Source organism: Lissotriton vulgaris, unplaced genomic scaffold (genome assembly GCF_964263255.1).
Source record: "Lissotriton vulgaris unplaced genomic scaffold, aLisVul1.2 SCAFFOLD_1644, whole genome shotgun sequence".
NCBI classification, from domain to species: Eukaryota; Metazoa; Chordata; class Amphibia; order Caudata; family Salamandridae; genus Lissotriton; species Lissotriton vulgaris.
In genome coordinates this window covers 152540-175152 of record NW_028246115.1, presented here as the reverse complement: position 1 = coordinate 175152, position 22613 = coordinate 152540, and the positions used below count along the sequence as shown (strand labels likewise).

The window sequence follows — 22613 nt, the reverse complement described above, 5'->3', positions numbered from 1 at the left end:
GCAAAACCCTAAGATATTTGGGGCAGGTAACTTCATTGAACTCCTTGGATAAGAGGGTCGGCAAAGGAAGCCACGTTTTGCGAAAGGCGTCTGTGGAGCTGGTGAGAGTGGCGTGGATACGCCAAAAATATTTTTTATTAGTCTCTAGTGTTGGAACGGAGAAAATATCTGCTTCTCCCAGGACGAGTCTGATCTTCAAACAGTTGGTCGGATGGTGAAACAGAATCCTGTCGATCAGACAATGGTTCAGATCTTGAGTTCTTCAATGACAAATGCTCAACAGTATCGTCCGGCTGCACTGAGGTATCTCCCACAGGCTGAGCGTCGCTAAATGTAACAAAGTTCGGCAAAACCTCAGCTTCAGACGAGGCGATGCCCTTCCTCACCCACGAGTACGCTGGCAAAGGTATGGGTACCTTCTTGGTGTGGGTGGCATGCACCCAGTGTTTGCGGCCTTCCAAACGAACAGCAGTTCTCGTGGCAAGTAGCACCTGATAGGGTCCGATGAATCTCGGCTCAAGATTTCGTTTTCGGCCAAAATTCCTCGTAACCACCCAGTCTCCGGGCTGGAGCTGGTGGCCTGGACCCTCCGTCTGCGCCGGCAGTGCTTCAAAAACCTGTTGGTGAATTAACCTCAGTTTAGCAGTCAGATCATGAAGGTAATCGATCAACATTGGATATTCAAGATCAGCGAACACACTGGGTCTAGAAACCCCCCAAATATTTGCAGGGCGGCCGAACACAATCTCATATGGGCTGAGCCCTACTCGAGAGTGTACAGTCGCCCTAGTTGACAGAAGAGCCAAGGGCAAAGCGTCAGGCCACGAGAGACCAGTCGTAGCCTGAATCTTTGCGAGTTTTAGTTTGAGAGTACCGTTGTACCCCTCAACCAAACCTGCTGACTGGGGATGGTTGGCGCTGTGGAATATTTGTGTAATTCCAAGGCCCTTACACACACTCTTCATCACACTCCCCACAAACTCACTTCCGTTATCAGACCATACAATCCGTGGCATTCCATACCGAGGAAAGTATTCCTTCAGTAGGACTTTCGCTGTGGACAGGGCAGTATTGTCTTTGAGAGGGTAGGCTTCGATCCATCGGGAGAATGCGCAAACCACAACCAAAACATATTTTAGGTTATGGCATCGCTCCATATGGATGAAGTCCAACTGAATCACTTCAAAGGGACATGAAGGAGGAACAAAATGGCCAGGGGGTGTAGGAGTTCCCTTACCAGGATTGTACATCATACATATCATGCAATTCTTGACCAATCTCTCAGCACACTTAGCAATACCATCATTCTTCCATACAGGGGACAACAACTTACAAATACCTTTCGCACTAATATGTGACAAACCGTGTGCCATAGTCACAACAGCTAGTACATATGCATCCGGCAACATCCACCTTTTATTCTCCGACAAATCAATCCAACAGCCATTCGCATCCAGCTTTCCCGTACCCTCCTTCCACTTGGTCTTTTCAGTCTCGGTGGCCTCATTCTGAATCGCTTTCACACTTTCAATAGTATCCTCACACATACCAGCTTCTACAGGCCACCTTACCGAACTCGTCACATACATTCTAGTTGTAAGGTTTCGCGCAGTCTCCTTAGCAATCTCATCAGCAAAAGCGTTGCCCCGGCCAACATCATCCATTACCTTACGGTGTGCACTACATTTAATAAATCGCCACCTGCTTGGGCAATGTAAGTGCATCCAAAAGATCATTCACAAGCTGTCCGTGCTGAATCTTCGTACCATGCGATGTCATAAAACCGCTCTCTCTCCACAATCGTCCAAAGCTATGTGCAACACCGAACGCATACTGACTATCCGTAAACACATTCACCCGTTTCCCTTTCGACAACACACACGCTCTGGTTAAAGCAATTAGCTCTGCCGCCTGTGCAGAGTTCTGATTCAATCTCGCAGTCTCCACAACCGTACTCAACGTCACCACAGCATACGCAGTCATCACATCACCATTCGGCAACTTAAAACACGAGCCATCCACATACAAAGTACCATCGGGTTCTTCCAATGGAGTGTTTTTTAGGTCAACACGACCCTTTGTTTCCTCCTCAGTTCGTAAGTAACAATCGTGTGGTGATACCTCATCTGATTCCATATTAGTTGGCAACAAAGTCGCCGGGTTTAGGACATTGCAGCGCTTTATTTGAATGTGACTTGCCAGAAGCGTCAACTCATAACCAGACAACCTTGCACTCGTCAAGTGTTGGGTTTTCGTACGATTCAAAAGAGTGTCAACTGCATGCGGAACCATCACCGTAAGCATATTATCCATGACCAATCCTGCAGATTGTCGGATGGACACCGCAGCTGCCGCTGTTGCTCTCAAACAACTCGGCAATGCTCTAGCTACTGGGTCCACGGTCGAGGAAAAATATGCACATGGACGCTGCTTACCACCGAATTGTTGCGTCAAAACACTCAACGCACAACCTTCCCTCTCGTGAACGTATAGTGTAAACGGCTTGCTGTAGTCCGGAGTACCTAACACAGGGTCCGAACACAACGCATCACGCAATTCAGAAAAACTTTTCTGACATTCTTCCGTCCATGGCAAAGGAGTTGGAACATCCTTGCACGTAAGAGCTACCAATGGTTTCGCTAGCAATGAAAAATTTGGAATCCACTGCCTGCAGTATGACGTGATACCTAGAAAGGCACGCACATCTCTCTGAGTTGTTGGCACAGTCATTCGAGCGATCGCTGCAATTCTCTCTGGGGTCAACCTCCTTCCCTCCTTTGACAATAAGTGACCTAGATAGGTTACTTCTTGACAACAATATTGCAGTTTAGAAGGTGACACCGTGTGATGTAAGTCACAGAGATGCTGCAACAACGACACCGTAGCAATTTTGCAAATCTCTTGCGTGCCCGCAGCCACCAATAAGTCAGACATATTGGATCAAGGCCACACCAGCCGGCAACACAAACGCGTCAAGTTGGCTCTTCAAGGCTTGGCTGTATATCGATGGGCTCTCACAGTAGCCCTGAGGAGCGCGTTTAAACCTAAAGCTGCGGCCACCTAAAGAGAAACCGAAAAGGTCCCTGCTCTCCTCAGCAATCGGAATGCTAAAGAAAGCCTTCTTCAGATCGATCACTGAGAACCAGGACGCAGATGCTGGAATCAGAGTCAGTAAAGCCGTAATGTCAGGCACCACAGGGAACTGAGGAATCACAATTTTATTCACCTCCCGTAAATCAATGACAAAACGATAAACAGGAGGCTTAGATGGATCAGTGCGTTTCAAAATGGGCAGCACAGGGCTATCACACACGTTTCCCCGAGTCTCCTCGATAACATCTTTCTCGATCAAATCATAGATGATCGCTAACAACGCTCGCTAACCATCAAGGGAGATACGATACTGGAGAATACGCGGTAATCGCACATTGGATTTCAGATGAACAACATAAGGGGAGATATCAAGCAGGCCCACGTCATTGGGACCTGTTGCCCACAAAGATGCAGGAAGAGAACTCAATTCCGGTTGGAGCTTACCGATGGACAAGTACATAGGAGAGATAACTCTCTCACCCAATGTAAGCTTTACTCCCGCAGGGGAACAATACAAAGTTGCATACAGACGTTTCAGCAAATCCAGGCCCAAAAGATTTTCACCACAACCAGTAGTCAAAATCAAAGGAGCTTTCAGCTCACGAGGCCCAATTGTAAGGGGCAAAGGGCGAGAAACCGGATTGCTAACAGGGGCGCCGGAGAATCCAACGGAAACATTTGTTAAGCCAGACAAAGGTGCGCCAGGGAGTTTCGAATGCATGATGGAACTTTTCGCTGCACCAGTGTCCAACAGAAAAGGCTCAACTACGCCCGAGGTGGCAACTGCGACGTAAGGCCCTCTCTGATCAACCGGAACTGATACTACTCCCTCTCCTTGTCTATGGCTATCCTAGTAATTACCGTCGTCAGCACCCTGATCGACGTAATAATCATCCACATTGTACTGTGTGGATCTACCTGATGATGATCCACGCTGATCAAAACAATTATTGGAGTCAGAGGAATTATTAGAACGATCATTTTGATTTTGCGTAACACCACGACCTCTACCTCGTGAAGCCGGTTGAGGACCACTACGGCCTCCGCTAGATGAATTACCACTATTGCGATCACGCAAAACCGGACAATCAAATTTCAAATGACCCTCGCCTCTACAGTAGGCACACTGATTGTACCCAAGCATAGATCTCTGCGAAGAAGAGTCATTTCGCGATTGTGACCTAGATGACTGCGATTGTGATCGATTCCGGTGCTGCGAAATCATTCTGATTCGAGCGCGGAGGATATGCTTGTTGCAACAACACTTTCGTTTTGAGTTCTTTCGTCTTTTTGTCTGCACGATCATTTTCCTCTTTCTCTCTATTCTCATAATATTGGGCCGTAGCCAATATCTGAGCAGAAGTGGAAACAGCCCACGCACTCTCTGAATTTTTCAATTTGTTGCTTAGGTCCGGCAACAAATTCGACACAAATTTGTCCACAAACAATCTCTGACCTCCCTCAGTGCCCATATCTTGACCACTGTGATCAATGAATGCCTCCTCAAATCTTGTAAAGAAATCGGAGACACTCTCGTCCTTCTTTTGCTTGCAGGCAGACAATTTGTCCCAGTTGACTTTCATAGCTGGCATAAGCATTTTCATAAGGGTAATTATTCTCTGAGGCAAAGCCGTAATTAACTGTTCAGGTTTAGCCCCACCAACCTGCAAACCGTCCGCGGCTGTAAGCGCAGCCCAATCACCACCTAATTCAGCTGCATGATCTTCGTGTCGTATTTTCGCCCATACCGGTTGCGGTACAACATTGCCGAACAACATATCAATGACGGCAAGATTCATGATCGTAGCATCCACTAGCTGAGACAATTCTTTATAGTACCCTGCAGGATTTTTGCGAGGGTCGGGCAAAGTCTGCTTAACCTGCAAGACTTCCGATCGTTTCCATGGAAGGTGTATCCATACTCTCTGGAAATGCGGAGGAATAATAGGATTGGCCTGCGCATCGCCTGGCATCCACACTGGTGGAACTTCACGCATGGGATACTGACCAGGCGTTGACATCCATTCCTCATGCTCATCTTTATATAATGCACGAGGCATGATAGTAGGACGAAAAGACAGTAGGTGCTCGACTGCACGTCGAACATTGCTACCCACTAGTACACCACTCGAAAACTGAAGCTGAAGTTCAGTCAGAGCAGCCAGTACATCATCCGCAGCATCAACTGATATCTCATCGCGTAAGAGTTTACACATTTCTTCAAACACGAACCTTTGCGTCGGCTCATTGAATTGAGAGAAAGTATCAACAATTATACGTGGAGGATTCTTAAGGGGATACCTAATCCAATTTTTCGCCATTTTATATAGCGTGTCACGTTCCCTACCACCAGGAAGCTGACTTAGTCTTTGGGGAGCTTCAGATTCATCAGAACCAAGAATCGGTCCAAGAGGAGAGTAGAAGTTGGCAACGATATTAGGGATACGTCGCCGAACAGACGGGGAAGAAGAGAGAAGTAAAGGGGTAACAATAGGAGGACCAAAAACAGGAGGAACAGGAGCAGCAGGAGTAGCCACAAGAGTAGAAGTAGCAGGAGCAGTAGATTGAGAAGGTATAGACGGGGGAGCAGTAGGAACAGGAGCAGGTAGAGGAATAGGAACAAGAGGATTCGCAATAGCAGGGTTAACGCCGGGCTGGTTAGCAGCTGCCGGAACAGCAGGTTGAGGAACAGGAGGAACCACAGGAGCTGTGGTGTCCTGTGCATACGGAGGTGGCGACTTCAGTAGATAGGACAACAAAAGATCCTCTACTGCTTCCTCTCCCTTCTTATCCGTACCCGTCGGTAAAGCAGGGTAACATTTATCCACTGTTATACGCTGCAATCTATCAAAAATTTCCTTTTCCTTCTCTTTGTCTCGCTGAAACTGCTCTGCATTTCTCATCGTTGTAACAATACCTTCTCTCTTATTAAGTTTAAGCTGCTTGATTTCTTTCTGCCTGGCTTCTTTACGCCATAACCGAAAGGAATCAAACATGGCCGGCCTTGCTTTTCTTTGGAACAATTTAGCTTCAAGATTATCTAAAATCGGGGCCTCAAAACTACCATGAGGTGGCCAACTAAGGACACCATCATCTTTCGTGTAGCGAACCCAGCAATCATTGAATGCGATAGGACCCACACCATGTCGACTATATAATTCGTAAATTGGAGTTCCGACCGGAGGTATCGGGCACGAGTCCTCCAACCGGGAATCCGCACCACAACCTCTAAAGCAACTGAACAAAGTACTACGGCCAGGCATCGTGCACACTAACCGAGTTTCACAAACGTCAAGGGTTATAGGATTACAATGTCCCTGCAAAAGTGCAAAAACCCTCGGTTTTTGGCGACTGCAGACGTCAAATAGAACAACGAAGAACAAAATACCAAGAACCACAAATGCAATGGAACCATGCAACAACGAAGCACCCACAACAACAAAGAACTTTGGGAGCGACCCACAAATACTTAACTCAAAGAACAATGGCGTCACCAGGAAGGCCCGTCAATCGTCTCGCTGTACCAAGGTCTACGCCAGGCGCCAAAATAGGTCTACAGTCAGGGCAGCAGTCCGTCGCAGCCGTCAGGAGGCGGGGATCTTCGCGGGAAAAGTCTTCGGGCCACTTATTTCGACAACAGGATCGATGAAGCGGGGTGCACCTTCCCTCGGAGATTTCACACGAAGTTCCTCACGATCGTCTGGCTTTGGACCGGTACCACTGACGCAGCCCGACGTTGGGCGCCAACTGAAGGACTGGGTTTTTCTAAGACCCAGCGGTGCCAGGGATAACACCTGAAACCTTCGTGGGTTACCTGTTCCGGCGTACAAATGACAGAGACACGGGACACTTCCTTCGGCGTCAAAGATTCAAGGTTTATTTACTGCAGGGAACACAGAAGTCACGAGAAGTACATAGCATGTAGGTTCGCGGAGTCTGATTCAAATTGTATCTGTAGATCGCTCCTTTTATACAGTTTTTCGTCATAGGATAACATGACAGACAAAAGGTTACAACCCGGTTCCCACAGTAAATTTCATAGGGGGTCGCCTTCATGTATTCAGGGCCCGGAACATAATTACAGTAGCATTTGGCAGTTCCCAACTGTAAAAGTACATCTTCCCACCATTAGTACATTCCGTTCGGCTGTAAACAAATCAAGGAAGAGTCAGAAACAGGTGCAGAGGAAGACTAGGATAGCGAACAGATCGATTAGAATTGTCACGGAACCTCAGTACCAGTTGTTGTCGTCGTACACGGACGCTGTTTTTTTCTCAGATTTAGTCTCTGGAGTGACTGCAGAGGGTTTTTTGCCGTCTTTCTCCTTATGGGACTTCTGAGAAGTGACAGGAACTTCCTTGTTGTCCTTTTTGGCTGTGTCCATCTCAGCAGCCTGTTCCAGCCTCTCCTTTTCACCTCGGTGAGGAGATTTAATGGGACTGACCATCTCAGACCTATCAGAGATCTTATGAGAGGTCTTAACAGGAGGCTCATTAGAACTAGAGGGAGAAGACCTACCCCTCTTTTTGGATCTCCTGGAGGTTGAGACAGACGCAGAATCCTCCTCATCAAAAGAGAGAACCTCCTTCAGAGTCTTCATCTTCTGAAGCCAAGTCAACAACCGGCCCTCTCTGTCTCGCAAAGTCTTTGTAGAAAAAGTTCTACATATTTTGCAATCTGTGGCCTTGTGGTCAGGATATAAACAGTAAATACAGCTGTCATGCTTATCTTCCACAAAAAGTCTCTTTTTCCCACAGGATGCACAGGATATGAATAAAGCTTTCTTCTCCTTGTCAGACATTGTTGTTTTAAAGTTGAAGTAATAAGTAGAATAGAATGAGAAAACTGAGCAGAGTTCAGTGGAGACTCCCTAGCACAACGTGCGGTAGAAAAATCTGAGGCTCTGAGGCTCTCTTAGGAAGGTTCTATGAGGCGAGGCAGTTCTGATTGGTTGTTGAGAAAAGTTTGGTCTCTTTTACACAAAGAGGGTCATATGCTACAAAATGAGATGAGGCCTAGGCCTGGTTTCTCTTTTGTTTCTATAGTTATGATATTTTTTATTTACCGAGGCTCCCATCTTGACGACGGGGAATGATACAAAGCATGGGAATCTATGAAAGTTCCAATACTGGGGTAACCATGCAGATACAGACAAATAAAAAGTATGTCAATTACTTACTAACTACATGATTAGGGTTGCCCTCTACTTTATAACACATTGAATAAGTGAAAGTTAAAAACACAAAAGTTCACAGAAGGAAGAGAGTATCAGTAACTGAAAGCTGCTTTGTTATATCGGATGTTCACTTCTTTTTAAAAAGGTAACAAGTAGTGTTTTCTCAGCTATGAATCAAATTTGCAGAACATAAAATGAATCGTGGTTTGTGATCTTCACAGGTACAGGCAGGTAGGCTATGCAATTGATTGCCCTGACGAGGAAAGGCGGAGGGAAAGTGCACTGTGCATAGTCTGAGACTAAATAACAAAAATTGGTGGTGCTTGTTACAAACCCATGTTAGGCAAGATTCAAGACTAGTGTTTACACAAATCCGATAATACGCCTGGACAGTAGGCATATCACCACCCACTGAATTCTCTCTTCCACTCGACTAGATAAAAAAGTGTCCTTTAGGGAAATGCGAGAAGCAACTGTCCCACTAATAGGAGAAGTAAACAGGTTTTCGCGTCTCAGACCTAGGCAAGTGTCACGATTATACACTATCCAGGGAATTGTCAGGCATAAGTATAGTTTCAGACAGTCAGCAAGCAAAGCCCTGTAGAATGAAGTCTGACTCAGACTAAATTGTAAGCCACAAGAGGAGTGACTGCAACCTTATAAAATCATTTATGTACCCAATCCCCACCTCAGAGTGGCATATGAAAGAGCTGGTGCTTCTGGGGACAGATATTAACCTTTTTTTTATAAATCCATTCTCAATTGCTTCCAGATTCCTCTGATCATTAATACACCATAACCCAGCCCCATAGGAGGCTACAGCACAATGTTTAGCTTTATAGAAGGCCGCAAGAGCCTTAATTGGCTTATAGGCCAATCTGTGGGCACAGTTAAGGAGGCGTGAAAGGTATTTTCTGCATCAACAGGTGAGGCAGACTTTGAAAAAAACTTAACCCTTAATTTACAAATTCATACCATGTCTCATCGTCCCTTTAGCTCTCTTCATCCTTTTTTTATTTCTTTGCTTTTTCTAATGTAATCAAAAATCCTCTCCTATACTAGACGTTAGTGCCATAGAAGGCACCACGTTGGTGTAGTAGATCAGAGTGTTTTCAGAGTGATTAATAACAAAGCTCCAGTACCATGTACTTCCTGATCAGTACAAAGAAAACTTGTACCAGGTCACTGAAGTGAGTCTGGCTCAACTGACAGAAAAAGGGGTTCAGCCACAGGCCTATCTGCCTCTTTGAGCTATTTGCCCAGTAGAGTTTGATCTACTCCAGGATGTGCCAGGACTTTAAAGCGGAGTTCCGAGGCGGGACCATGTCTCGGCTGTACCTTTTGGATCAAGAGAAGAGTGAACAGATTAACCGGTACCTTAGGAGTCTAGGTGTTTCCAAAAGCTTCAGCTGCTGAAGGGTTATGGCAACAGTCTTATTTGTACCGGGTTTGAAGACTCACTTCCCATGCCTTGTACATAATTCCCAACTCTACATGAGTCTCCCCTCCTTTCAGCCATTCTATGCTACAAACACTGCCTAAACATCACCCAGACATGCACGTTTCAGCGCCTACCTGAACGCAAAAAAAGACAGAATTCCTGTTATTTGACCATAAAAACAAACCGTACAACCTGGTTCAATGACATGAATCTTGATGGCTTGGAGTCCCAACTTTTACCGACTGCGAAGTAAACAACAACAACAACAAAATAAAGACACAGCCTGGTACAAATCTCACTTCTCAAAAGAAAATAAGAGTTTCTTCGAGAAGTCGACTTTAGAACTGCTGCTGAAGCCCTTGTACACTCACATTTGGATGGTGGTCAGGCTCCACAGTGGTAAGGGATCCTAAATGCGGCAGCACTTTTCATCCAGGGCCTGAAGAAATATGATCACTTTACCCCAATCCTGAAGGACAGATATGGTCTCCCCTTGCAGATCCAAACCATCTTCACATCAATTGTTAAAAAAGGAGTAAAATTTTGAAAACAAAAGCAGCAGGCCTTGTCCTTGTATGCACCCAGGACCTGGGACAACATCGCAGTACCCATCAGAACCGCTCCAATGCTGCTCCAATTAAAAATATTTTAAAATAAAGAGTTGGAAACGCACCTCTTTAAAAACAATGCATCACTATGGGATAACCATCCACAAACTAGCCACCTCTCCGATCACTTATTGGCTAGCGCTTCTCTTTGGCCCATCAGAGCGCTCCACTGCCTTTTGCTTAGGTTCAAGCTATAAATATACCATATACGTACATACAACATAACCCTTGTAAAAGTGCGACAGCCTCAGTCCATAAATCATGTCGCAGCAGGGAAATATGAACTTTGACTTCACCAATTATTATTTCAAGGAAGGGGCCGTGCCTCATTTATAGGTGCACAAACATTCGGTGTTGCATCTTCATCCCAGTTATCTTGGTAATTCATCTCCCTCTCAACCTTGACTGGTGACCCCGGCCAGGCCATGCTAATTTGCCTTTACTGGTGTGTCAGTTCCTTTTATTATCTGCCCGTGTCACTTCAGCTTTCTTTGTTAGTAATATCAGAGGTGCCCACCACAAAGCCAAGTCTTGCATAAAGTAACTGCACATGACCGGGAGTGACAACAGATAAGCAGGTATCTTGCTACGTGCTTACAGTATTCCCCTGCCATTCACAGGTATAACTTACCTGTAAGCTCAAATTCCAATACTTGGAGACATCAGCTTATTTAATGCAGAGCCATAACTAAGAGTTCCATTCCTCAAGAAAGCAGTCGAGGAGTCTTGTAGCCCTATGTCAGTACTCTAGAAACAGCTCAGCGTCTTCAGTTACTTTCAAGCAAGCTGGCAGATCCTCTTCCAAGTTCTGTCACAGAAGGGTTGGCAAGGACGTCTGTGCTTCTCAGAACACTACGTTATGTGAACAGGAGTTCCTATCTTACTTGAAGACCATATAAGCTCTGCCCATTGTACCCAGTTACCTTGACATCAGGAATCCCAGGTTCCCTGACAGACAGTGCCTCGACTTAGTCCAGAAGCCACTGACAATCACAACAGAATGATTGGCTTGTTTCAGCCTAGTCACTGCTTCTCTCTGGTGCCTCTAGTTCTTTAGTAATTTTTGACTTGTGTTTCTGCAACAAGCCTTCCAAAATTCTGTATGAGTGTGGGCAGAATGACCTCCAAGATACATTCCTTTGGTACCGGAGTAAATTAAGTGCTAGGACTTAAAGATCAGTAATGCTTCTTTTCATGCGGTTTTGTGGGAGCCAGACAGAAGTATAGCCTATGCTTGTCAAGCGAAGATAACGGTTTCTTTTTTTTTTTTTAAACATAGAGCACTTTATACCATGTAAATGATGATGTGAGCTTTTCAGGGGAACAGACCAGAATTCAAATGTTAAAGGTACCGTATTTTCCGGCGTATAAGACGACCTTTTAACCCCTTAAAATTTTCTGGAAAGTCGGGGGTCGTCTTATACGCCGGGTATAAAATTTTATGGTATTTTTTCATGCGCTTTTTCATAGCGAGGACTTCACTCGAAGGTGTCAGACCGCTTCACAATACGGAATAACAAGAAACAACACACCTTATGTTAAAAAATACAGCCACCGACCCTGGCAACGTCCAAAAATACAGCCACCGACCCTGGCAACGTCCACACCCAGGCCCCGCGCCATGAATTGTGCAAGTATCGAAAGCGAGCGTGTTTTTGTCATAGCGAGGACTTCACTCGAAGGTGTCAGACCGCTTCACAATAGGAAATAACAAGAAACAACACACCTTATGTCAAAAAATACAGCCACCGACCCTGGCAACGTCCACACCCAGGCCCCGCGCCATGCAGTATCGAAAGCGAGCGTTTTTTTCATAGCAAGGACTTCACTCGAAGGTGTCAAACCGCTTCACAAGCGAGCAAATGGCGCCATGAGTCTTACCTCGACTGCCGCTGCCGCTGTACACGCGCCTCCAACCGCTTGCACATCCCCAGGCAGACGAGGCAGCAGGACGAGGCAGCAGGACGTCCGAAACACGGTACATGGTAATGGGCAGCCAACGCCGAAGATGGCAGCGCCCAGTGTGTTGATACGTTTGGCACGTTTGGCACGCTCACCTCTCCCCTTGGCATGGGCGTGGCATAGAAAGGGGACTGTACAATGTTCCCGAATGTTCCCGAAGGCAGTAGAGCACTTGCCGTGATTGGCTGGTTGTTGCTAAGAGGAAAAACAGTCTCGTGACCAGATAGCGTATTTGCCGTACCGTACGTGTGGTGTTGAAGACAGTCTCTGCACCTGTCCATTCTGTACAGCACCAGTACCGTACATCGAGTGCAAATGGCTGACAGTCAAGAACCCGGCAAGGCTCCAGCAGCACATTCCGTGCAAATGGCAGACAGCGAAGAACCCGGCAAGGCTCCAGCAGCGCATCCAGAGCAAATGGCTGGCAGTCTAGAACTCAGCAAGGCTCCAGCAGTGGCAAGGAGAAGAAAATATGAAGCCAGCTACAAACTTAAAGTTGTGGCTTTTGCCACGGAACATAATAACTGTGCTGCTGCTAGGCAATATGGAGTGACAGAGAAGATGGTTCGGGCCTGGAGAGCAAATGAGCAAGCATTGCGGAGTATGCCAAGGGGCAAGTGTGCACTAAGAAGAGGCACCCCACATTGGCCAGAACTGGAAAAGCATGTAGCAGACATGGTGGCCGAGCATCGGCAAAGCGGGTATGTCGTGACCCGAAATAAAATCCGCTTGGTTGCACTTCAGTGGGCCAAATCTAATCCCGATCTCAGCCACAGATTTAAGGCCACTGTGTCCTGGTGTACCAGATTCTTGGGAAGGCATAATCTGGTATTGCGGCAAAAGACAAAAATTGCCCAGAAATTACCAGCGGATCTTGATGCCAAAATGCATAGCTTCCATCGCTACGTCATTAGGCTGCGCAATGAACATGTGTATGCGCTAAGTAGCATCGGAAACATGGATGAAACTCCGATGAATTTTGATATGATCGCCAACAAAACTGTCCATCAAAAAGGCGAAAAGACAATTTTAATAAAAACAACAGGACATGAGAAGTCCAGTTTCACTGTGGTACTTGCATGCACAGCTGATGGTGGCAAACTGAGGCCAATGGTTATTTTTAAAAGGAAAACAATGCCGAAACTCAAGTTTCCTGCTGGTTGTTTTGTGCATGTTAATGAGAAAGGATGGATGGATGAAGAAGGGGTAAAGCTATGGCTTGATAACGTATGGAGCAGGCGACCAGGTGGACTTCTACAAAGGCGTAGTCTACTGGTGTGGGATATGTTCAGGGCTCATTTAACTCCCAGCACCAAGCAAAGGCTGGCAAGACTGAAAACGGATGCTGCTGTTATACCTGGAGGACTGACATCGTTGGTGCAGCCACTGGATGTGTGCCTAAACAAGCCATTTAAAGATCGCATCCGAGAACAGTGGAATGAGTGGATGGTTAGCGGTGAAAAAACATTCACAAAAGGAGGAAACATGCGTGCGCCACAGTTGGATGTTTTGTGCAACTTTGTCATAAAGGCCTGGAACGACATCGATGCAGAAACAGTCATAAAGTCTTTCAAGAAGTGTGGCATATCGAACTCATTAGATGGTATGGAGGACGACTATCTGTGGGAAGGTGAAGAGGATGCCGAAGAAGAGACCACATCATCTGATACGGAATTGGTACAAGATCCATACGATGACTGCCTTACAGATGTACCACAAGATCTCATAGACTTACTTATGAGATCAGATGACGAAGAGGAGGATTTTGAAGGTTTTTAAGGGAACGTTATAAATCCTGTAGAAATCGCTTGGATTTATGGGAAGTTATGGAACGTTTAATGCACTTGCACTGTTTCATGCACTACGTTATTTATGTTTGCCGTTATTCAGAAGTGACAGTTTTTGATATGGTTTTAAATAAAATGTTTCCGAGTAAAGCAAGATTGTTTCTACAACCAATTTCTTTGCGTTCAGTCTTTCAGTTTGTAAAATAAACGCTTATAGGTACCCACTGCCCACTGATAAAGCCTTACTGCTCACCCACAGGGAGGAGGACTAGACTAATACGGTAAGTTCAAAATACCGGTACATACTCGGAATGGCTATGCTGCGCTGGAAGTGGGGGGTCGTCTTATACGGCGAGTATAGCACTAAACCTAAAATTTTTCTGCCAAAGTCGGGGGTCGTCTTATACGCCGGGTCGTCTTATACGCCGGAAAATACGGTACTTGCTGAAGCTGTATGTAAACTTGGCGGAGCTTGCAAGTGCCAGCCGTGGTGTACAGGATCGTATAATAATGGATCAGAAATTGTACCCTGAATAATGTGTTTGTGATATCAGTACATGCAGACACTGTCGATTCTTTCGGAAGAGTTCACAGAGTTATGCATAAATGAACACAGGATTAAAATTTTGGAAAAGCGGGTAGGTATTAGGCAGTTCGATGAGACTTGAATGTTTGGCCTGGCTTGGAGTGCTACCATCCTGCTTATCTGTCAGATTTAGGGCCTGAGAGAACCAGCGGCATTAAAGTGATCCTGAATGCAGGTAGGCAATTGCTTAAGTGTGAGGGGATACACTGATGCAGACATAAGAGTAGGAACTAAAGGCAAATTAACGAAAAGCCATTTATAGCCGACTCAAGAATACAAAGTCAAACTAATTAAGGTACACTCAAATTCCACCTACTGGTCATCAGGCATTGCTTTGACTCCATCGACATTCACACACAGAGTCTGGTTTCCTCCCAGAACCCTGTGGAGAGATTCTACCAGCTGCTGCTGTTGGCAACGGATATCAGCCTCCTTTTTATTGAAAAGGAGAACCAGAAGGCCATCTTCATCTTTATTGTTAGGAATACAACTGTAACCAACAGCCTGTAGAAAGATAAAGGGTAACATTTAAAAAGTATACGCTGAAGTCTTCATCAAAACACAACCACTATCACCGACATTTTATACATAAACAGATTCACATTAGGCCGTGATGTTCAATGGATGACGAGAAAATAATGAGGAAAATTTGAGAAAAGCTGGAACGTGTTTTCTAAACGCAAAACAAATACTGGACAACCTGTCTTTGAATTTACATTGCAGTTTAGGACCTGTGAGTTCTGAAAGGATTGAGAAAATGACTTAAAAAAACAGAACAATGATTACAATTCGCAGAACAGATGGATACATCATTAGACTTGTCCCCAATGCAAGATGAGCTGTTGATTAAGCATACAAAAATGTAAGTACACAGGTGCTCCTTAAGAATTGCAGCCTATGAGCTGTCACATTCTCTCTGACAGTAGGAATCAAACGCATGGGACAAAACAAAAATCAAAGATTTAAAGCTCTGAAACTGGGACCCATCGTTTAAGTAGGGAAATGACATGATTAAACAGACAATTTGCAAACTAGGAAGAAGGTCCGTGCACAAGTGCAAGTACACAGTCTTCTGAGAATGTAATCGCCCGGTTTAATCGCTCAGTAAAACACACAGTGATCTAAACTTTCATTATTAGATCCATGGTCTTACACATTCCACAGAGTAAATCCTAAATGTGTTCTTAGAATCCGGCTCCGCAACTATTAAAAACATGCTTATCTCTCCTTTGTGTAATATTTTGCTTACTTCACTCTAAACCTAGCTCAGGCTCAACTCTTCTAACTTGTGCCTGCGCTAAACACAACACTGACTAGTTGATGTCCTTTGATTCATCAACTAGTGCTCTGGTGAAAAATTCTGGCTTGCACCTCAGCATTTTCTTAGCGACCTACAACATTTTTAGTCAGATGGGCATCAAACAAGTTTACAATTAAAGTTAATCCCAGAAAGTATGTTCTCTTGCTCAAAAGTCTCATTGCATCTCCTACTTTTTCAGCACAGAGGAAGTTGTGCATTAAGTAAGAATCCTCCGACAACTTGGGAACATAGCGGCCAGCTAATGACTGGTCACGGAGGCTCCGGGAACACTGTTGAAGTTGTCGTAGCCCCTTTTATCTGACATGTATTAGAGGGCTTTCTTTTTTTTTTTTTTAACAGGGCTGTTGCATTTAAAAAAGAAAAAGGCAGTTTTCACTTACCGGCCATTGATCAGGGCTATTGCCATTTGATCTGGCGTGGAGGAGGATCCATCACCGCGTACCACTCCGTGCGCAGTCTGGGATCACGGTGACATTGGGTTGGAGGCGACAGCAGCAGAGACGGCAGAAACAGCAGAGAAACAGCCTGGCGGGGATCTGTGGTGGTCCTGTGCAGCCCTGGAACTAAGCAGGAGGTGGAGGGCAGTTGCACGCATACCCCTTCAGGGCGGGGAAGGCAGAGGCAGCACTGGTGTGCAGAGTGCGACCACGAGAGAGTCCGTGTTAGTCTCACATGACACAGCGAGCACACCAGTGGACGCAGGTAGGGGGGAAGTGCGCTACGGAGGAGTAAGAGGGGCAGAAAAGGGAGTGTTGCCCATGTAAATTCCCCTGGGAAGTTTTCTAAAGGTGGAGCAAAATTGAATACTCTGGAGGCACCATTAGTGGAGGATGTGAAAGGGGAGGCAACAGCATACATCACACAGAAGGGTAGATATTCATTACGAAGTGCAGTGGCAGGGTGTGTCTTAGGGTCTTAACTCCTTAAATGATTTCCTTCTGGATAAAATAGCCACTATTAAAGAGAGCATACCAAAGAGTGCCAGCCTGGCCTCCCTGGAAGACATGTCTAGCAACCTCTCCACATTAGATTCTATTCCTCCCATCGACCCCCCTATATTAGCCGAACTTATGACCCGGGTCAATTCGGGTTCCCCCAACAACTGTTGCCCACCCCCCCACGTCTTAAAAGACATCTTCTCGGTCTTACCTCATAGTGTACCCCCCCTCCTCAACGAGTCACTTGCGCAGGGCAAGGTCCCTGCGCCTTCAAAAATGCAACGGTGGTCCTCCTTATCAAAAAACCAGGGGCTGATTCCTCCAATCTCTCCAACAACCGGCCTATATCTCTCCTCCCTTTCGAAGCTAAAATACTGGAAGCACATGTGGCGAGGTGCCTTTCCAACTTCACAGAATCCTCAGATTACCTGGAACCCAACCAAGCCGGCTTCCGTCCGGCGCATTCGACAGAGACTGTGATCCTGGCAGTACTGGACACTATTAGATCCAACGCTGATAGGGGTATCCATCAGGCCCAAGTGCTCCTGGACCTGTCGGCTGCATTCGACACGGTCGACCACACCATCTTACTGCACTATGTCGAACAGGCCAGCCTGCGGAGCTCTGCACTCAGTTCGGTCAAATCCTTCCTGACTGACCGTACTCAGGCGGTCAGGCTCATGAACTTCACTGCCCCCAAGCTTGTCCCCACTTGGGGTCCCTCAGGGTTATTCCCTGTCCCCGCTCTTGTTCAATTTATATCTCAAGCCTCTACTACACTCTTTAAAAAACAGAAAGGTCATAATCTTTAATTATGCCGACGATCGGGGGAGGAGCTATGCTAGCAAACAAGATGACCGCGTAAGCTCCCGTCTCCACCGACCTCCGACTCCTGCCAGATGATCCTGTCATCTATCCTGATTTTGCGCCCTGCCTCCGTGTGTATAACCTGAACTAAAACTTAATGATGCAATCCTGATGTCTACCGGTTTGGTAGACGAAGTTACGTCGTGTGGCAGATTGCGGCCTAGACCAGCTTGGAAGCCGGGGTCTCGAGTACGGGCCCAGCCGGGTCTCGGTTGAACAACATCAGCTGTGATCGTGGAACAGGGTCCGGTCTACCGAAGTGGAAGCTTTTTGGACCTAAGTTGACGACGATTGGCTGAGTCAGTAACATCGAAGGAGGGGTGACTATGCACATCTGAAGCGGTGGGCGGGGGTCCCTGGCCCGGTGGCCCGGTCTGGCCCCACCGGTGCTCGCTGGGTTGAGATCTCCACCTGCGGTAGCGGAGTCCAGATTGATATTGAACCGATCAATAAGTCCCCCTGTACCGTTGTCCATTCCACATTGATCTGTCCCCCCCGGGGAGACCGGGCTCTCTGGGGCCGTGAACATGACTGAGACCGACCGAGGAGTGGTGGAGTGGACTGAGAGTGACCCGTCACTACGAACTGTGCTGGTAGCCATTGGGTCACTTCATGATCGTGTTGAAGCCCACATTCACAAATTGATGGAGCGTTTGTCTGAAATCGGGCGGAGTGGACCAGACCCTACTCCACTCCAAGTAATGAAACCACTCGGGACCCCCAAGATGGCCACGTCGTTGAAAGGAGCAGACCCCGAACTGTGGGAGGTGTTGGGGCCTCAGAAGAATGTTTTGGTTGATGGAAGCGTGCTCGATGCTGTGAATGGATTGTCTGGCCTACGACCGTTGCCGTTTAAGGAAAGACTGCTAGGTTCTCCCTTTCCGGAGTCCTTTGATGGGAACTGTTGTTGGCTGGAAACCGCGTCTCTCCCCTGTATATCGGTACCACTAAGATGGCGGACGAAACGAAGCTGGGAGTACATAATGGCGAGGAGAGTTTCTGGACTTGATGGTGTTCTCAGCGTTTTCATCTCTATGCTACATCTCGATTTGAACTTCGATACTTCTTTCTCAGGTTCGGACTATCCTGCGGAGGCGACAGTTTGTCCGGAAGGGGCTCGCACGTCTGATCGGACGGGTCAAGGATGAGACTGAGCGACTGGGTTTAGCATCAAGTCTTGCTGGACATGGGGTTTGCTATCACGATGCGTTCGGGAGGTTGGGCGGTGTTTAAAGTCTCCCCTGTTGCGATACGTATATGCGGCTTAATAGACTTCTTGACCTTAGTTTGGGGATTCTTGGCTCTGGCGGGGAGGAGGGGGAGGACCGGGGGCATGTATGAATATGCCCCCCTCCACTTTCTCTTTCTACTTTTAGAACTTAGTTAGTTGGGGCAACAGGCACACTAGTAGTTTGGGTTAGGCAATAGCCACATGCAGGGGTGCAGGGTGGGGGATTTTGTTTAATTTTGTCTTGGTTCTTGTTTTATGGTTTCTTTTTCTTCACTCTCTCTTCACTTTTCTTTATAAGTATAGTTGGTGGAATATCCTGACTTCGATCGTCTTCTAATATCTGGTGATCATGCTTCAGTTATTATTCTGACTGTTTTCGGTAGACATGCTCTGAGGACTTGCGCTTAATGTGGATCATATATTGTACTATTGTATATCCTGCTTCTCACACGTAAGCGTAGGCGTCTCTTTTTGCATTTTCTTGTATACATCCTGTTTTCTGCCTGTTCACCTCATTATTGTACCGGAATGTATGGCACCCGATATGTCTATTCCTTTTTGTTTTTAAAATAATAAAAAGATTTACAAAAAAAAAAATTATGCAGACGATCTGCAACTAATATTCCCACTGAACTCCCTGGACTGTCACTGAATTTCAGGCCACCATGCTGCACATCCAGCGGTGGATGGATCAGAACCACCTCAAACTCAACCCAGGTAAGACAGAGTTGGTTCTTCCGGGGAAAAGCGAGGCCAGTTGTGGCCCACACTTCTGGCCGACAGAATTAGGGCCACCTCCCTTGTCCTCTCCCTTGGTGAAAAGTCTCTGGATCATCATCAACACAGATCTCTCACTTCGAGGACAGGTGGGAGCTGCGATCTCCTCCAGCTTCCATCAATTGCGTAAAATCAAAAAAATACCCCACCTGCTGACCCATTCGGCTCTCATACAGGTGGCGCTTGCTTTGGTCCTTTCACGGCTGGATTTTTCGAATTCCATCTACCTGGGCTTACCTGCATTCTTAACAAGTAGCCTGCAAATTGTTCAGAATCAAGCGGCCAGACTATTTCACAAACAACCTAAATGGCTATCGGCAAGACCGCTGCTGTCTGATCTCCATTGGTTACCTATAGACCAACGGGTTGCCTTCAAGTCCGGCTGTTTGGCCTTTAAAGCCCTTCATGGTAAAAGTCCCAGGTTCATCAACAGCATGATCGTGAAATATGTGCCCACCCGAAATCTCCGCTCAGCTCATCTTTACTTGCTCACAATCCCCTCCTTCAAACGGAAGCGACAAGGTGGTTGTCGCTTCGCCTACCTTGCCCAAAAAGTTTGGAATTCCCTCCCTTTGACAATTAGGAGCAGTGACAATCCTATGGTGTTCAGGAGAGCCTTAAAGACCTGGCTGTTCAAGCAAGCATTTGAATAAGTTATCCGCCGGCAACATTCCTCGCGCTCAGCGCCATGAAGCCCTTGGGTGCCTGTGCGCTTTAGAAGTTGTTATTAACATAACATTATGTCTGTCTAATGAGGCCACTTTCCGATTATACCAGGCTCAGAATATGAAAGGACCCCATTTATTGCAGATTTATAAAGAGGCTCTATTTAGGTAAGAACTCTGTTTAGGCAAAAGTTTGATCCTAAAAACAGCTTCCACACTGGTAAAATAAGTGATCACATCACTATTTATTTTCTGAGTTACAATGTTCCTTCAGCCAACAATTGAAACTTGATGTCTCCCACTTCCCCTCCCTATACGCCTTCATTAACTAGTCTGACTACTGTGTACTCTTTGGCAACCCTTTCAACTCACAGGGCTCCATTTTTGCCACATCTGTGAGCAATTACCAAGTTTAGTGCTTGTACCAGAATTCTGTTCTTTTAGGTTGCTTGTCAGATCAGTCTCCACAAGTGGGAATGGAGGCGAAGGTGGACCCTACCAGAGGTGGCAGAATGGCAGGCTAAAGAGACTGGCCTGTTGAGTTGACAAGAGAGTTTCAAATTTTGGACTTGAAGTTGACGAGGGCTTCAAAATGTAATGAGTGGCACATTAACTGCATTTCTGGACACTGGTGAGCAAGAAAATATTTAGCCATCTTCTCAATACTTCTACAAGACTGTGAAAGACCACTCACTGCAGAAAGCAATTTCACCTCACCCAAGGACTGAATAACTTGGACAAAATATCACAGTTTAATTTCTTCTGATTCACGAGACAAACCCTAAAATAGGAATTATCTATTGATTTAGGGAGTGCTATCAAATAAATCTTCATATTGGCGAGATGATCAGAGTGATGGACTCCTCTGTCATGAGCATACATAGTTTTGAAGTTAATTTTGCACTTCTAGGCAACAGACATGAAGCAGCATTCAGCGTTGTTAGGATATGGTTGAGTGTTTTGTTTGGAAAATCCTGAACCAAGTTTTGCTGTTGTATAAGAACAAAAACTGATAAAGTGGAATGGAAAATGATAATAAAACAGACAGCAGAGGAGTGAACTCTTTTTTTAGCAATGTAGATATAATTAAGAAAGTTATCATACCTTAAACCTACAAAATGGATTTTCCTGCGTAAAGTCCACTGGTGGGATATTGTTGTTGAAGTATCCCTTGCCTGTCCCCCAGAAGGCTTGAAGCTGGTTCCATTTTGCTAGAATGGCATCTCTCTCATCTCCCAATAACGTGGGTGCGGACAGAGCACTCGCTGTGTTTATGAGCTGATTGGATTGGGCTTGATTACCACCCAGCTGATTGAATAAAGTGCCTAAACCTGAATGAAACACAAAAAGAGTTAAAATAAGAACATAGACCTGCTTCTTTGAAAAGGTGAAAAGGTTTAATAACACTGCCTGAAGACGCAAAGTTCCCATATGGCAAATGGAATGAACAATCAAGCAGCTGATGTGTCCTTCCCCACACAGCGCTAACCCTGCATTACAATTCAGTAAATGATCCATGTGAATTATACTCATGCAACTTGCTTTATTCTTAAACCCAGTCATCCAGACAATCGAATTTGAAATTGTACACATTTTTAAGATTAATTGAAATCTGAATTGCAATTTACACATGTAATATAAACACCATAAGCTCCTCGCTTCTAACAAACTGATTCTCAAGTTCTCAACTCTGCCCAACTAGGCTACATCTTCCTGCTTGCGCTCACACATCCCCCACCTCAATTACAAGTTTAGAAAATGTCTTTGCTCCAGTGCACCAGTACATCATGCAACCTGCATTCTGGGTCAGTGCCTGCAGCTTTCATCTACTCGAAAGTTCAAAACATATGACCGTGCATCTAAGCCATTTTACACACCTTCAAGCCAGCTTTCACTGCACAGCTGTGTGATCCACGGCTCACAAAACTGGAGATCTGCCCGACTCATGCAGTCACTTGGATCTTCAACTAATTGATACTTCCAGTAGCCAGATTCCGGATTGCACAACTCCCTTTTCCCATAAAGCTTAGGCAATTACCAATCTTTAACTAAAAATCCATAATATAATTTTTTTCCTTTTTTTGTTTTTTTAAAATACTGCGGACCTATTTTTGCTTGCCAAGATCTTCGCAAAAAGTTAATTAGGTCTTTCAGGAAAAAT

General features: G+C 45.8%; 1 protein-coding gene across 1 annotated transcript in view; it reads right to left on the bottom strand.

Annotated features, from left to right (window-relative positions):
- The window catches only part of NUP54 (nucleoporin 54), a 232520-nt gene that overhangs the window by 129030 nt on the left and 80877 nt on the right, over positions 1-22613 (bottom strand). Inside the window, exons 5-6 of the mRNA XM_086949277.1 lie at positions 21557-21783; positions 14970-15157 (exon numbers count right to left, since the gene is read on the bottom strand). Coding sequence (XP_086805403.1) covers positions 14970-15157; positions 21557-21783 — 415 coding nt within the window. The remainder of the gene's footprint in view (positions 1-14969; positions 15158-21556; positions 21784-22613) is intronic.